This window comes from Ornithorhynchus anatinus, chromosome X1 (assembly GCF_004115215.2).
Source record: "Ornithorhynchus anatinus isolate Pmale09 chromosome X1, mOrnAna1.pri.v4, whole genome shotgun sequence".
NCBI lineage: Eukaryota > Metazoa > Chordata > Mammalia > Monotremata > Ornithorhynchidae > Ornithorhynchus > Ornithorhynchus anatinus.
The window spans coordinates 26610401-26628514 of NC_041749.1; the positions used below are offsets into that span (position 1 = coordinate 26610401).

The 18114-nt window shown below is 37.5% G+C and overlaps 1 protein-coding gene across 3 annotated transcripts in view; it reads left to right on the forward strand.

Annotated features, from left to right (window-relative positions):
• Window positions 1–16915, forward strand: part of GABRB2 (gamma-aminobutyric acid type A receptor subunit beta2) — a 194120-nt gene extending 177205 nt beyond the window's left edge. For 2 of the 3 annotated variants that reach the window (XM_029049639.2, NM_001168262.2), the window contains exon 10: window positions 11089–11436. In XM_029049639.2, coding sequence (XP_028905472.1) covers window positions 11089–11436 — 348 coding nt within the window. Of the gene's footprint in view, window positions 1–11088 lie in introns of all 3 variants that reach the window. The other variant, XM_029049638.2, reaches the window with a different exon arrangement.
• Window positions 16916–18114: the final 1199 nt, after the last annotated feature.

Genomic DNA, 18114 nt, shown 5'->3' on the forward strand with positions numbered 1-18114 from the left:
GTAACTTCTCTGAAGATCTCTCCCATAATGTCAAGCTAGGTATCACCAGGTCCTTCAGTTGAAGCCAGAAGGATAGAAAATATGGAAGGAAGGAAAGGATAGATTTCTGATCATACTAACCATAATTGCCTTCCAGTAATATAAAGGGAGAGATTCTGGATTTCTAAGTGATAGAACACTGGAAGACGTAATCAAAGAAAGTTGTGGAGTTCTCTTTCCTGAAGAACTTTCAGAATAACCAACTGTCTCTATAGGGTTTAGTTTTCATCTGCATGGAATCAGGGCACTGGATCAGATGATCTCCTAAGTGTACTCCTAGCTGTTTGCAGCTATGACAAGCAATAGTTATTTTTAAAGGTATGTGAATACTTACATATTTACCACACAAAAATTGCAAATATACATTTTTGATCAGCAGGATAACTTTTATATAACTTTGGTACTTTATCTCCAAATATGCTTGTGTCGGGGAGGTGGGTATGTGTGTGTTGGTTTGGGAGGTGTCTGTGCATACACATGTACTGTACCTTGCGTAAAAAGATGTGGTAGTATACTGTAAGGCCTACAAGGAGATTCGTATTCATTAATAATTTTTGTGTCATTTCCAATGCTAGTGAGAATAATCATATTTAGTAAGAATTTGCTATGTGCTAAACAGTATGCTAAGCTATGAGGTAGATAAAATGCAATCAGATCAGACACAGTCCCTAGCCAACATGGGATTCACTATCTAAAGATAGAAAGCAAAGTATTTAATCCTAATTTTACAAATAAGAAAACCGAGGCACTGAGAAGTTTTGTTACTTGTCCAAGATTGTAAATATCAAAGCCAAAGCCAGAATTAGACCCTCAGTCTCCTGACTCTCTCAATCACTTAGTACAGAGTGATGCACATAGTAAATGCTCAATGACTACCACTGATTGATCAAATACCTTTGATTGATTGATTGATTGTCAGTCCTGAGCTCTGCCACTAGGCCATGCTGCTTTTCAAGCTGAGGTTCTCCAGGAAAGCAAGAGGATAATTATGGTATTTTTAAGTGCTTACTATATGCCAGACATTGTACTGGATGATTTAGCAAGCCAGTTATGAACTGCTCATGCAGATTTTCAAATTACCTAAGAACTAAAAGAAATGCAATTGTTTATATTTCATGACAACTTATGTTAATTGCTCCTGGAAATTTGTGCTTGTAGGAGAAATCTGGCTAAATTTGTTATGGGTAGAAGATGGGTGGGCTATATGTTGAAAAGGGTGACATTGATACATGGAAGTGAGAACAATCCCAGTAGGTAAACCCTTTGATAGACCTATATGTGTCTAAAAGCAATGTGGCCTACCAGACAGAGCATGGGCCTGGAGTCAGAAGAAGCTGGGTTCTCATTCCAGCTTCACCCCTTGTCTACTGTGTGACCTTGGGCAAGTCACTTAATGTCTCTGTGCTTCAGTTACCTCATCAGTAAAATGGGGATTAAAACTGTGAGCCCTAAACGGGTCAGGGACTGTGTGCAACCTGATCATCTCTAACTGTGAGCTCGTTGATGGCCAGGGATTGTCTCTATCTGTTGCTGAATTTTATGTTCCAAGTGCTGAGTACAGTGCTCTGCACATAGTAAGTGCTCAATAAATATGATTGAGTGAATGAATAATCTATCTAGCCCAGCGCCTAGAACAAATACCATAAAAAATCATCATTTTTAGATCAACCTGCAAGGCTAGATCATTCAGTTTCCCTGAGAGGTGGATTTTGTTTGGGTACCAGACAACAGAGAAAGCTGCAGCATATTTCTTATAGGCAAACCTTGGGAGGCCAAGGAATAAATAACCTAGATTTCTTCATCATCATTATCATCATTATCATCATCATCATCATAAAAGTGGTATTTGCTAAGCACATGGTATGTACCAAGCACTTTACTCAGCCCTCAGATAGGTACAAGATAATCCTTAGACTTAAATATGTCCAGCCTGCATATCTTGTATCTACCCTAGCGCTTAGATCAGTGGTTGGCACACAGTAAGTGCTTAATAAGTAATATCATCATCATCCCGTGCAACACAAGTCCCTTTTCTACCTGAGATTCACAGTATAAACCATGGCTTCCAGCCAATTGATCTTATTTTAGAGAGCTAGTTGTTTTCTGCCTATGCCTCACTCAGGGTTTGAATTCCCCCCAACTTTAATAATTCTCCAGGATATGAATAGAATGTGTCAATCACAGGTCATTTTAGTTTTCAGAGAGCCCAACTCTCAGATTATGTGACTTTTAGATTTAGGAGAATACTACTCTTACCTTCTTCTACTCTACTGCTAATTTAAATCCATTGTAGACATTTGAGTTTTTCTGCTTTGCTAAACAAAGTCACTCAGAATTTAATGTCCAGTGTGGGGAAATGATTTGGGAAATAGGAGATGATCTATATAAAAATCTTTAGAGAGTTATCACCCATAATACACTGAATTGTTTGAATTAGGTATTGAAATGATTAGATCAGCCCCCTATATCTAATTTGAGATTTGAGTCAGTAAATCAGATTAAAATTGGTCTTGTATTATTTTTTATTTAAGTTTCTCGGGCTTTAGAAGATTTTTGGGTGGCACTGGGAATTCATGTCATACCTCTATCCCTGAAGTTGTGAGAAATAGATTTGGGCTTAGGCAAACTCATTTGATAATAAGTTTGTTGACTCTAGACTTCTGCAGAATCTATGAAAAGTCACAGTACTGGCTTCATGGGTAAATAGAGTAACTTGCTTTCAAATAAAATAAATAATGGTAAACTGCTTATTCCTTTGTGAGGGTTCAATACCAACCATGTCTCTGTAACCAGCTTTAAAATAAAGGGAAGAAAGAAGAGTAATTTTTGACTTTTCAAGCTAAATTGAATCAACTTATTTTGGCTTTAGAAATTTAAGTTGAGTCTTCTGACAGAAAACAAAACAAAAAAATCTCCTTGGGCCTCCCTCTGTTTAATATGACCAAACTACCAAGCTTTCTTACATAATATAATTTTATTATTCATGTTAATAGTATTAACTGCAAACTACTGTTAACAAAAGCCCTAAACATTCATTTGCCTTAATATTTTATAGCTGACTGGTCCTAAAACAAGCACCTTTTGTTCAAAGACTAATTAATCTCAAGTTTCATCTGGATAAAATGGACTTACTCAGAGAGAAATTGATTAGATGCAGTGAGAAAGAATGGAAAAGGCATGACTCAGACACAAACAGTTAAATGTGGCTGTTCAGGAAATTCAGGCACGAACGTATGCTGCAAAATTAGGCCCAGTGAGATTCTAGCACAGGGAATAGCAGCAGGCTCTGATTCTAAATCCACTATTTTCTCAGGAGCTCTGTTGCTCCAGAATTCCCAGCCAGAAATATCAACCCTTAAATAAAACTTCCTACACTATTCTATGTATAAAATGAGCATTTTATAATTACAGGGCTCTCAGTTGTGTAGATAAAAAACAATGGTTCATTTTAATCCAAAAGATATCAAATGGTGTGTTTTGAATAGCAGATGTTCAAAATGTCTGGCAACCGTACTTGCAAAAATCAGTCACTGTTATCTGGCTCCAAGAACCAAACAGAGAATGGATCATTTTTTCAAACTTTGATTTCTTTCAGCAAATAGCCTCCCTTGGGAAGAGGCCCCTGTACTCTTTTGCTCTTTGACTGTATGAACATTTTTTTGGACTAAGTGGCCCAAAACTTTACAAGTTCAGACCCCTGAATGCCTATCCCCCTTTCTATAACTGATAAATTGCCCAGATTTAATGACATTGATGCTCTGAATGGAAGAGTTTCCAAGCTCAGTTTATAAGAATAATGTTGGTATTTGTTATTAATAATAATAATAATAATAATGTTGGTGTTTGTTAAGCGCTTACTATGTGCAGAGCACTGTTCTAAGCACTGGGGTAGATACAGGATCATCAGATTGTCCCACGTGAGGCTCACAGTCAATCCCCATTATACAGATGAGGTAAGCGCTTACTATATGCCAAGCACTGGGGTAGGTACAAGGTAATCAGGTTGTGCTACATAGGGCTCACAGTCTTCATCCCCATTTTACAGATGAAGTAACTGAGGCACAGAGGAGTTAAGTGACTTTCCCAAGGTCACACAGCTGACAAGCAGCCCCATGCTCTCACAGGGACTGTGTCCGATCTGATTAGTTTATATCTACGCTAGTGCTTAAAACAGTGCCTGGCATATAGTAAGCTCTTAACAAATACCCTTATTATTATTATTATTCAGTCGTATTTCATTCAGTCATACTTACTGAATGCTTACTGTGTGCAAAGCACTGTATTAAGCACTTGGGAGAGAGCAATATAACAATAAACAGACATATTCTTGGCCACAGCAAGCTCTTAGTCAAGAGGAGGAGACAGACATTAATATAAATAAATAGATAACAATAAATTACAGATATATAGAGATACATATGTGTTGTGGGGCTGGGAGGGAGAATGAATGAAGGAGCAAGAAAGAGTGGCGCAGAAGGGAGCAGAAGGAGAGGAGAGCACAGTCAGGAAAGGCTTCTTGGAAAAGAAGGGCCTTCAATAAGGCTTTCATTCATTAATTCAATCGTATTTATTAAGTGTTTACTGTGTGCAGAGCACTAAGCACTTGAAAAGTACTGTTCGGCACTGTCGTGCTTACTGTGTGCCAAGCACTGGGTATGTGTTGGGGTAGGTGCAAGATAATCAGATCAGACACAGTTCCTCTCTCACACAGGGATTACCTGTTAAGCATGAGGGAGAACAGTATTTAATCCCCATTTTACACATGAGGTAACTCAGGGACAGAAATGTTCAGGTCACCAGAAGGCAAATGGCAGATCTGGGATTAAAACCCAGATTTCCTTGATTCCAGTCCTATGCTTTTTCCAATAGCCCTAGCTGCTTCCAGTTCTGGATGAATTTTCTCCAGGGAATAGAGTGTATTCCCAAAGTATCCCTACAATCCAATTTACAGTAACTTTGCCTAGCAAAATCCCATGAACCTTGATCTAACACATCATTTGCTGGATGACCTTAAGGGTGACATAAACATGCATAGATTTAATTGGCAGGTCAGCGATCCAAAATAGGAAATGTTGTATGAGTAAAATGCACATGCACACATATTGCATAAGAATAATCTTTATTGTGAATTGAGTGGAATAGACTTTCCTTCTCCTTCCATTCAATGGATTCACCATCAGTAGCATATTTTTGCCACTGAAAAAGCACTCTGAAAAACATCAAGTGAGAAATAATCCATTACCTGAGAAAATCCAATGTCATTAAAATTAGGATAAGTCTTCACTTTGATCAATCCATGATCAATCCTGATGCATATCCCTTCTTTGCTTTTAGATCTCAACTGGTATAGCATCAGTCCAGGAGCTTTGACATTCTTTATGCCTTTGACTACAGTGGAAATTTCATCAAGGGTTGGATAAAAGGTCTTAGCTATGCATGTTGGAAGGCACACTGTTCTTAGTGAAGCATCAAAATGCATCAATCCAGTAAAATAAGATTTTCCATTCAGCCCTATCTCTGTCATAATTGAAACTAAATCTCAACAAACCTGAGGTTTCCTTAAAGGTTTAAGCAAGTAATTTCTTTGGTTGAGATAATCCATTCTTCTTTACAATATTTCTAGTTGATTCTGTGATTCAAGAAATGTAGAACTTTGAGGGAATTTTATAGACTTTCTAAATGGTTCGATTCATTATTTCCACATTTAAGATTGGGAAACGTGAACCTTTGTTCTTGAAAACTTCTTGGTTTAGATAACTGTGCTGAACAGTAATTAGCAATCTCAGGAGGATCTCAGAAAGAAGATGATGCTGAATGATAGTGCAATTACTACGTATAAATCACATTATTTAATGACAAAAATGTATAAAAAATATGCATTCACCCATTTAAATAAACTGAGAAATGGTCCAATAAATTATTTCCCATACAAAAAAGAGAGGAGGTAGTGAGGAAGGAAAACTTCTGGTTTAAAAAGCAATTGTTTGTGGATTGAAAAAAATGTGTAATCACCAACCTCATGACTCATACCTGGGGAAAAAGTCATTGTTCAAGGTCTGGAAATTGCTGTTCTTCCCCATAGGATGCAACTGGCCGATTGTTATCAAAAGTCACGCCAGAACATTCAGTGCTGAGTTAGATGATCTCCGGAACATTGCCAGTTTTAGGAAGAAAAGGTCCAGTTTCCTATTGTTTAATTGGTAATATTTAGCTATACATCCCTGTTGATTTAGTTCTCTTTTAACATGGGGTTTATAATCCTAATCAAGCTGAGGTTTAGGAGAACTCATACGATAGCAAGACTAGAGCCATTCTATGGGGGCATTCTATTTAGGCATTCCTCTCTGCACACAGTAAGCTCTCAATAAATATGACTGAATGAATGAACAATCCCTAATTTCCTAACAGCACTGTACAAAAAAATGTAATGTAAACACATTTTATGAGGGAACTTAGAGTATTTGTCATCTGTATGGAGTGAATTCTACTGGGCTAACCCAAAATAATTTAAAAGAGTGAGACTTCCTCTTGAGGAGCTTATGGTCTAGGGGGAGAGACAAATACACAGATTTGTGAAAATACAATAGAACATTGATATGTGACTGGTCAATCAATGAGATTTATTGAGTGGTTACAGTGTGCACAGGAATATTCTAAGTGCTTGGTAAAATAAAAGTATGTCAGTTGCAAGATACATTCCTGCTCACAAAAAGGTAAACTCAGGTGAGGATATATATGTCTATGTATGTTTGTGTGTGTGTATGTATATATATATATATATATATATATATATATATATGCTAGTCACTGATGTTTATTGAGCACCTACTGTGTGCAGAGTACTTGACTAAGGATGTACACACACCACACATTTATATTATTCTTCATGTATATATTATCCTTAAGTTTGAAGGGGATACTGCTGGCAATGAAATTTTATCAGTGTATGAAGCCTCTAGCTGCATTGTTCCACCGTTAGTCACAGTGGCTGATGTTGTTTTTTATTCTTCCTCCTGGTTTCATTATCTTCCCAAACCTCTGTTCTTTGACACTTGATGATACTCTCAGCCTGTGGAGCTAAAGAGAAATCTGGTGTCTGAAATCATATTTTAACATCAGCTTGCCGATCAATCGTAGCATAGTTGAACATTACTTCATGGGATATATTGAACAAGGTTAGATGAAGTGTATAACCCTGCTTTAGTTTGATGGTAAAGGGGAAAGTATCTGACAAGAATCCTCCACCTCTGACATGGCAAGCAATATTATTTTGGAGAGCAGTGAGATACTACAATACCTTCCACAGTCACTGCTCTCCCCTTTCTTCTTTAAGATAGAAAGATTGTAGCATCTTTGAAATCCTCTGACGTTCTTTCAGTGTTCTATAAACTGAGGAAGACCCTGAGGAGTCAAGTAAAATACATATCCTTTCTTTGCTTGTAGATCTCAACTGGTCTATACATGGTCTATTGTATCAACCCAGGAGCTTTGATATTCTTTATGCTTCTGACTACAGTGAAAATTTCATCAAGGGTTGGAGTAAAGGTCTTAGCTACAATGTTGGAAGGCACAGTATTCTTAGTGAAGCATTAACCTTAGTAGTTGTAGTAGCCGAGTCATGAATTTAAGCAAAGTATTCTTACTGTCCCTTTACGTTTCCTTCTTTGTCTACTTTCAGAACAGAGCTGTTGCTGCTCTTTAGTTTTGCTGTACTGGGGTGTGTGGGTGTGTGTGTGTGTTGGGGATAGGAAGGCAAACAGCGTTCAGGATTGCATCAAAATCTTTGTCTGATTTCAATCTGCATAGCCTGACGTAAATAATGGATGACATGACCAAGAGGGAAGTAATCAGGAAGGTTTCCTGGAGGAAATGGCTTCGTAGAAGGACTGTATTATCTTCTTTGAAAGCACTCCTAGCTAAAGTCACAGGAGCCAACCTGCAGTCTCAGCATATAAAATGCTGGGAATATTGTGACAGTTTGTACCAGAATTAGACAGGATTAAAGTGTGAAGAAATGAGCGGTGACATGCTACCTTTTATGGTTGTTCTTGTGGTTTTCATGTATGTCGGCCTTCCTGCCATTTAGTTTGTGAACTCTCTGAGGGGCAGAGCATGTATTTTGTCCCAGAACTTCATTCATTCATTGTCATACTTACTGAGCACGTATTGTATGCAGTTCACTGTACTAAGCGCTTGGGAGAGTACACTACAACAATCAAGACACATTTCTTGCCCACAGTGAGCTTGCAGTCTAGAGGGGGGAAGACAGACATTAATAAAAATAAATAAATTACACATACTCTGCCACTTGTCAGCTGTGTGACTGTAGGCAAGTTGCTTAACGTCTCTGTACCTCAGTTACCTCATCTGTAAAATGGGGATTAACTGTCAGCCTCATGTGGGACAACATGATTACCCTGTATCTACCCCAGCTCTTAGAACAGTGTTCTGCACATAGTAAGAGCTTAACAAATACCAACATTATTATTATTATTATTATTATAAGTGCTGTGCAGCTGGGGCGGGGAGAAGAACAAAGGAAGCAAATCTTCATGCCATACATTTTAAGCACTTAATGTGTGCTATTATTTACTGATTAAATAATTGATTTGAGGGAGGGGAGGGATGTGGTTTGATTAAGCTGATCAAGAAGCATGTTCCAGACTGTGGGGATATGCATAAACAATAGGATCACACCTGGAGAGTTTTCAGAACTCTACCAGTCTTGACTATGGGAGGTAGAGTCAAGCAGAACCCTACCCATTCCTAGCTTGGGCAGTGGTTAGTGAGTGGAGGGCAATATGCTAAAAGTCAAAACTCACTTTTGCTGAGCAGGAGCGGCATAGGAGAAAGTCAAGGGCAGAAACTTATGTTTACTGATCGGAAGAAGGAAATGGTAAACCACTTCCATATTTTTACCAAGAAAACTCTATGGATATACTACCAGAACGGTTGCTGATGGAGGTGAGGTGTTCTGGGAGATCTGTGTCCAGGGTGCCGCTATGGGTCGGCGATGACTCAGTGGCATAAGACAAGACAAGGCAAGAGCTGGGAGTTAAAGAATGAGGGGCAATTCAGAGGTTTGAATAGAGGGAGAGCCAGACTCGAGCTAGGATATGGTGGGAAGGAAGAGGACAGAGTTGACTAAGGAAGAGCCAGATGATGAAGTTATTGTTTAACTGTAAAGGTTGAGAAGAAGGGGTAGATGAGTGAAATAGTCTATAAAAACGTACAGGCATGATTCAAAAACAGGCTAAATGTGGGGGGAAGAAATGAGAGAGGAATCAAAGGTGACACTATGGCTCAAGGCTTCTGAGACAAGGAGGATGGTGATGTCAGTAGTGATGGGAAATTTGAGAAGAGAAGGAAAGATCTAGGAAGGAGAATGAGAAATTGTATTTTTAGGTATATTAATGAAATATTTTATTTACAAAGAATATTTCATCCAACACCAGATTCTTTTGGGAAAAAACAACAACAATTTTCATAGATGGGCTTGGGCAGAAGTGAAAGAATAATTCAGTGGTCTCCTCCTTTTATAATCAAAGTATCTACTTATGCAGTTGATTTATGCAGTGAAAACTCCATAGTAGACATCCAGAAGCTATATTATAATTATACAGCATAAGTGACCTAAGGGAAGCAGGTTAAATAATTTTGACTGAGTTGGAGGTAATCCACATAGATACTCAATAATTCAGGCAGAACCAGATTTTTTTTCCTTTCTTTCTCTCTTTGTGCAGAAAGAACTGAGTGTACCAGTTGATATCTCCTTTAAACTTCTTTGGCTGTGAGGTCAATCCGCTCACAGATCAACTTGAAGCTGGATATGGATGAGTTCCAGATCTCCATTAAGGGAGTTTGAAGATTATATACCTAGTCTCTCTTGGATGTTTTGGCCAAATAATGCAATAGTATCTTAACCATTTATGGAAAAGGAAAATATTTCCTCAGTCTGAGTAATTTCACTAATAAAGTCCATCCTCCTTAGAAGTCTTTCCTCAATCCAGCACCCATAAATCCATAAAAAAAAGGAAAGCCAGCACATGTCATTTGTAAATTGGTTGGATTATAGCCCAAAATGGGGAGCCTTGCATGATCTTGTCTGAATCCAACTGGGCTTTTTGAGTCACCCAAATACTCTGCTTCAGATGAGGATGATTCAGTTGCCCGATCTCAGGATTGCCAATACTTTATGGCAAAGGATCACATCAAAGAGGAGCATATCATTCCTTCCCATACTGATTGCCACTCGCTGTCTACACATCTGTGCTTCTAAAGTGATCTCCAGGCCAGAAACAAAATATTATTTTCTGTTGAACACCCCTCACCCAGTTAGGCTTCAGCAATTAGAGGCTGACAGTCTTAATTGTGTTAGTATGTCCTGTCTCTAGGAATGCAAATTGGTGTTCAAAAGAACACATTTAAATAGAAACCTTGGTTGGTGTTTGTGACCTGACCTGCAGGTGATGGCACTTTCAGAAGCATTTGTTCCAAAAAATGATTGAGAGAAAGGTCAGTGCCTGTGGGTCAGATTAGTTCCAGATAGGAAGGAAAGCTAAGGAAAAGTATCCCATGATTTAGCACTTGTCTTTGAATTAGGATTTAGGATTGTCCACCTTCCTTCACTCCTTTAGGTGGCCATTCTGCAAGTTGGTGGTCAATCAGGCAACCAATGGTATTTATTGAGTGTTTACTGGGTGCAGAACACTGGGACTAAGTCTTTGGGAGAGTTCAGTACAATAAAGTTGGAAGACCTGATCCTAACCTACGAGGAGAGTACACATCAGTTTCTCCCTGTCCCAAATTTCAGATAATGAGACTAGTGGATATAATGATTGCTAAACACCCTGATAACTGCCAGGATGAAGTCAAGTGAATTATTTGCGGGCAGATCATCCATTTTTATTTTTTCCATTACCTACATTAAAAGAAGCTTCATATTAACATTGTTGTTTTTTAAAGTTCAATGAATGACTCGAGTGCCCTTATTTCCCAAGCATTAGTTGTTCTCTGCATTAAGACCAACCAACTCCCTATTTCTTTCAGATGGACCCCCATGAAAATATCTTGTTGAGCACGCTCGAGATCAAAAATGAAATGGCCACCTCCGAGGCTGTGATGGGACTCGGGGATCCAAGGAGCACCATGTTGGCCTACGACACGTCAAGTATCCAGTACCGAAAGCCTGGCTTGCCCCGGCACAGCTTTGGCCGGAATGCCCTGGAGCGACACGTGGCACAAAAGAAAAGCCGGCTACGGAGACGTGCCTCCCAGCTGAAAATCACTATCCCTGACTTGACTGATGTAAATGCCATAGATCGATGGTCCCGCATATTCTTTCCTGTTGTTTTTTCCTTCTTCAATATTGTCTATTGGCTTTACTATGTGAACTAAATCCTGGAGTCACACAGAAGGCAAGGACTGGATTGCTCTTCAAATCGGTTGTACAGCCAAAAGTGGGACTTAGAAAAATTACATTCAGGACAAAAATGATTTTAAAACACCTTAGTTGCTGGCCCACTCTACGGTCTATTTTATACCATTTGGGTTACTCAAGCTACACAGTATACACTTCCTTAAATTACAATATGTGCAATTTCCCAGTAAAATGACAAGTGCATTTGATATTCAGAGGCAAAATTAGGTTCTGACAATCAATTTAGTTTGATCTTCTTAAAACGTGCTCACCCTGCGTGAAAGGGAATGATATGGGAGACAGTCTTCTGGAGTTTTCTAGCATTTTGAGTCAATTTCTTATGAAACGGCGCATCCGGTCAACACACATCTAATTTCCAAAGGAAGAAAATATGTTAAGATGCTATCATGCTTATGAAACATATTCACGGTACATTTAAAAAGTGGGAACTGGAAATTCGTCAGTGCCTATCATCTGCTGCAGTGATGATGATATCGATGGTCCAATGATTCCTGTCCATTGTGGTAATTCCTGCTTCTTCCTAGAGGCAGAACCAAATGCATTTTGCATGAGATGCTCCTGTCACAACAAATAAGAATAAGAGAAAAGAAAGCAACCAATATTAGCCTTTTCTTTTATTGGCAAATGTTTTGCACAGCATTGTAACTATTTTACCCCATACCTGGCTATACAGGAAATTGTGGAGCTTCAGTTTTGAGAGGGATCTGCGTTGTTGAGATAACTGTCCAGGCTATATTGCTTATGAGAGGCTATGTAGATATCTGAGAGTCTTCACCCTGTACTTTCAGGTAAAGCAGGGATTGACCTAACAAGAATAGAGAGGGAAATCCAAAAAAGCTATTGTAATAAATCAAATCATTCGTATCTCTGATAGGGCCCGTGTAGCATCGGGCCTGTATATATATTGGATGCAGTGTAGAGTGGCAGGCTGAATGGGATTTGCTTCCAAGTTTGAAGGCTTGAATGGTAAACCTGAGATCAGAGAGCTGACCCAAGCAATCTGTAATACCAGTAAAATTATGGGATTTATTTGGCTCCTATGATATTTGTTCAAGAATTCCATTTTGGAATGTCACCAGTGTCGTATATTGGCAGCAGAAAAGTTTATAAACTATTTTTTTTAGGCAATAGTAGCCATGTTGCATATTTACTGAATACATTTATTTACTGCGTTTAGTAGGGGGTTTTCAAAGGGAAGGGTTTTTTTCATTGCTTTAAGAGATTAACTATTCTCTTCAGTCTGTTCTGCTTCTGAAGGCCTGATTACCTTCTTAGAACACAGACAAAGTCAAGCATTTCGTTCATAAATTGACTATTTTTAAATTCAGCAAGTTGTTGTTCCATATATTTAATTAAATTCTAATTTACCTTTAGAGAACTGTTCCTGTGAAGAATATGAAGATGTGTATATAGGGAATAAGATATTAAGGAAAAAAGGCAACACTCATGGTGTGGGGTGGGGGTACTGTCTATTCAAGGGAAAATGAAAATTGGCAAATGATGCATTTCCTGGGACTTTCTATTCTGTCACTGAGGAGAAAATAGTTACCAGCCACGGCCATGTTGCATTGTAATAATTCTACCTCTAAATTTCATGACTGTGTTTGAAACACCGGCTGTTTCACCTAGGGGACCTCATTTTGTCATTTAATATAGAACAAATGTGAGCACCAATATCTTCCTTTAAAATTGATTTTGCAGTGCTTTCTTCAAGTGATTTCAAATATTTCTCTTTATTTCTACAAAGTAGCATTTCTGTTTTTACAAAAAACAGAGAAAACAAAATCATTTAGAAGAAGAGGGTCAGTATGCCAGTGCCTGCCTGTGTTTATTTTGCATTGATTCTCTTCCATTTTTCATTTCCTGAAGCTTCAGAATGGAATGTGATTTGTAATAGGGCACTATATCCACAATTTTGGTCGGGAATTATTTTTTTTTCTTGATAACTGGTGGGAGTAGTGGTTCTTCATTCTCACATCAGAGTTTTGAATGTGAGCAATAAGTAGGGAACATTTGGGTCCATGCCTGAGGGGACAGAATTTTTATTTGTGGATAGTGCATGCAGACACTTTTATACCTCTGTGAAAAATCCATCTGAAGGCTAACTATTTTTTTAAGAGCTACCATTTCCAGATGAAGAGCATTCTTGGCATTCCCCATGATATCCTTAAGCAATTTCCTCTCACAAATATCCTTTCCTTTACCTGTGGCATGGAAGTCAAATTTGAATAAGTAAGGTGGAATGCATCCTCATATTCCAATCCCATGACTCAGAAGAACAGAAATGTACTGAATTCTAACCAGGTGATTCTAGATCCCGGAACTCTGAAGTTGGATTGTTTTCTTATACCAGCTTACAAGCCATACCTAATGCTTGATATTGCCGTTCTTTAGGTGCAATAATCAAATGCCTGATGCCAGGTGAGATGATGGGAGGATCAGGAAAAAAGTTAGGTGAGATATAGGGTTCCTGCGTATGGGTCATTACCCTTTTGCTCATAGAGGAGTTAAAACACTGAGAAAGAGAGAAATCAAGAGTCAGTGAATAGAAAACCTGAAGCCCAAGAAAGGTTTAGTGGCATGTGAATGCCTCACTTGACAGCAAACTAACTCATCCTGCTCAGGGTAGGTAGGTTTGGGCTTTCTCTTGAAATGTTTTTTCAGTTTGAACTGAATAGAAATGCAACATTTCGAATGTGCATTTACCCTGGACCTAAACAAATAATCAATTGCAAAGCTATTCATGCTTATTTCTGAAGTTTAAGTTTGATGACTTGCAAAAAGTTCTGTCTGAGGTAATAATGACATGTTACTATCAGTACTATTAGAATATATTTTGTTTTAACTATACAAAAGCCAAACAGCCAGCAATTAAGGTGTTTTTCATCTTTGTGAAATTCATGGGCAAATTCTGACTATAATGGCACAGTTTTAATGAAATCTATGATCTCAATCTGTAAATAAACATTGTATATGACTGCTAGTAAGTATGATATGCATTTTCAGAATTGAAAATTCATGCCACATTTCTGTATTCACATAAGGAATGTTATGTTTCTACTGCAGTTTAATAACTGAGAAAAGATTCCAGCAGTGTCATTTAGACCATTTTCTTCTCATTCCTTTAAAAGTAGCTCTAAGTGAAAAATGTATTTAGGAACATTTCCAAGAGATTTAGCATCCTAGTACAAAGAACACAAAATCTGTCCAGTACAAAAGCACAATGAATAGAGAGAGTGAGGGTGAATCTATAACTGGAAAATGAATCCTCTTTCTTTTAGGCCAAATTTGCATTGAAATATAAATTTCTATATCTACCTGGGTTCCAGTCCTTTAATTAACACAGTACTAAACTGAAAAGTAAGCTGAAGATCTAAACAACGTATCCATGTGCATATGTGTGTATAGATGTATCAATATAAACGTATACACACATACCTATGTTAAATAGGAAAAGGAATAAGCTAATAAATTTTGTTTCTCTCATTAAAACAGTGTATAATATTTTTACTTTGAAAAAAAAGAAATCAATATATTAAAATAACTAACTATACAGGGTAACTGGGCATTTCTATATCAGCAAACCAGTGCATACAGTTCTTAATAAAAAAGATTGCACAGTCTGACACTATGATAGTACTGTACCTCTTAGCATCTGAAAATTAGATTAGTCCTCTCATTGCTTACCTATTTTTTCCCATTTTATTTTGAAACATACTGTCCACTAGTAATTAAGAAAATAAAAAACAGTCTTAAGGATACCAAGAGAAAATTAAAATCTTAAACTTTTCTGGAAAACAAATGGTGGTTTTGCCAGGGTAAAATACTCTAACAGTAGTAATGACCATACCATTTTGCTGTATGTATATAGAACATATATTGTGAGCAATCATAATTTCAGCTGAGCGTGTAAATATTATCAAATTTCTTAAACATTTTTAACTTCTAATTTGTATTTTATGGTAAGGCAAAATGCTGATTCTCTTTATGGTTTAGGTCAATGTGTCCTAAAATCATGTAAATAATTCAATAAGCTGTAAATGAGCAGTCAGTAGATACAGTAATTGTTTAGTGATTTTCTTTTTACTAAGTACAATAATTGCTGTGCTCTAGCAGAGAAATTTAAACACCCTTTTGCATAAATGGTTTGGAGTTCCAGATAATAGAGTTTCAATTTGTTATAAAAATCCATGGGAAATGCCGTAGTGTGAAAATACTCAGTTCAGCGGTCTAAGATATTACAGCCACATCAGCTTGCAGGAAACCAGAAGGAGTCTTCGGTCTGAGCCTTCAGACTCTTGTGTGGCAGAGAGTTCGTGAAGCAGGATTTTAATTCAACACTTGCTGATACTCAGAGAAACCTAGGCTTGTATTGATTTCACTAAAGAAAAAGATTGTTTTTCATGCCTGCCACAGAAATCAGCTGTAAACAGTATGTACTAGTAGATTTAAAGCATTTTTAAAGGATGACACTTTATTACTGTCCTTAGATTATATAGTTCCCCCCCAAGCCAAAGACACCAGAATTGTTAAAAAGGGAAAACTAACAAGTCACTGCTTAACACCAAAGGTAAAGCTTTTTAAAATGCACTAGGAACTTTCTTTCAAATTTTAGGAGCAAATGGAATGCCAATCAAAAGACTGCCCTATTCTACTTTGTAAAAAAAAATAGGAAAATTTTTAAATATTAATTCGCGATTGATAAATTGAAATAGATCAATTGCAGATATATGCAAAATTTTAATCGTTTTTTCATAACAAAGTTTTTCATAACAATTTTTTCATGACAAAAAGTGTGATGGGAAACGTTTATATTTCTGTTTTTCCCCCAAATGAATTGTGGTTTTCCACTCACGTGGTCATCTATTCTGATTTAATATTCATCTCTGTATGTTTGCACTGTTATTGGCATTAACAGTTTCATCTGCTTGTATTTTTTAAGGTTAGTTCAATGGGTTGAGTTAAAAAGATTCATCATTTTTTGATTAATTCTACAAAGCTACATCTGATTTGAATGATTTAATCTTTTTTTTCTCCGCATGGGTGTTTAAATGGTTCTGTTAGTACTGTCTCTGCACAGTTCTGATTTGTCTCTTTTTTACTTGGTACTATTTACTTCACAATGTAGTAATCATCAGCCTTACTAATTACCTTGTAGCCTTTCTTATATGCACATAATGCACATTTTCCAATGGCTAGAAAATGCAAAATACTAGTGGATATCATTGCATCAGATTTTCATGTATTTCTCAAAAGGACTGCTAACCTCTGGGATAAACGAGGGGGTAAAAATGATGATTGTAAATGAGTAGCACATAAGAGATATTTTCTTGAATTTAAACTTATTGCAGCCAGTTTCCGCATGTAAATATATAATAATGTTGGCTAGTGTGTAATTCTTGATCTAAAAAACATGAATAAAGAACCATAAAATAACTTTTATGGAGTTTCATTGGGTTAGGAAGACATTACTTCCATTGATTTTTATGAGAGCAATTGTGCCGTGATAACCAGTGAAATGTTAAGTTTATAACTGCACAATTAGCATGAATCTTTTGAACTACATTAGCTAGCATACTCAAAACATCACACTTTTAATTATCCCATTAGGCCCAGTCATTTATTTACACTCAAGGAAAGCAACAGGTTTTAATGGAAACTTGTTGCAACACTTCTGTGGCCTAACTATACTGGCTGACAGGCTCATCAAATTCCCCAAGAAACTGCTCCACAGAATGAGGTCTTTTTCAAAGAAAAAGGGATTTGCTTTGATAGTTTTTTTGTCTTTGAAGCTTTATCGATAATGTGTTTTCCTTACACATTCGATGCTCACAATGTTTCTATCATAAAAAAAATTTTCAAATGAGATGAGCATTTCTTCCCAGTGAGGCTTTCTGGGTTAATAGAGTACAATGATACTTGGCCTCCAGCTGCTAAAACGTCACAGGACAGGTTCCTGTTCTTTGCTACAAAGGACAGCTAGTAAATGAATTATTCGGGAGTTTGTAGTTCTTTAACAATGAGGATTTGAAACTGCACCAGATCGTCATTGAGAAGCAGCTTGTCCTAGTGGAAAGAGCATGGACCTGAGAGACGGGACTGTGTTCTAATCCCAGTTCTCCCACATGTCTGCAGTCACTTCACTTCTCTGTGCCTCAGTTACCTCATCTGCAAGATGGGGATTGAATCCTACTCTCTCATACTTAGTCTGCGAGCCCAAGGTTGTATAGGGATTGGGTCGAACCTGATGAACTTGTGTCTAGCCCAGTGCTAGGACAGGGCTTGGCACATAGTAAGCACTTTAGTACCATAATAATTTTTCTGAATATCATTGACTGCAAAAGTCACAGAAAACTAATTCCTGGTAGTATTAGGGAAACGCTATTGCCAAGGTCATACATTTTGTTGTTCAAGGTTTCCTATGCCTGGAAAAAAAACGCAATTTCTCAAGAGTACAGAAATTTAAGAAGTGATTGATGTGCAGAGTCAGACTCTTGAGACTTAGGTTTCTATTTCCTTGATCCAGATTTAGACAAGCATTTCCCCCACCACAAGGCATTAGTATTTGTGAACATGTTGCCACATAAAGGATCCCTCTGAATACATACCAGTATGTGGAAATACTGCTTGATGGG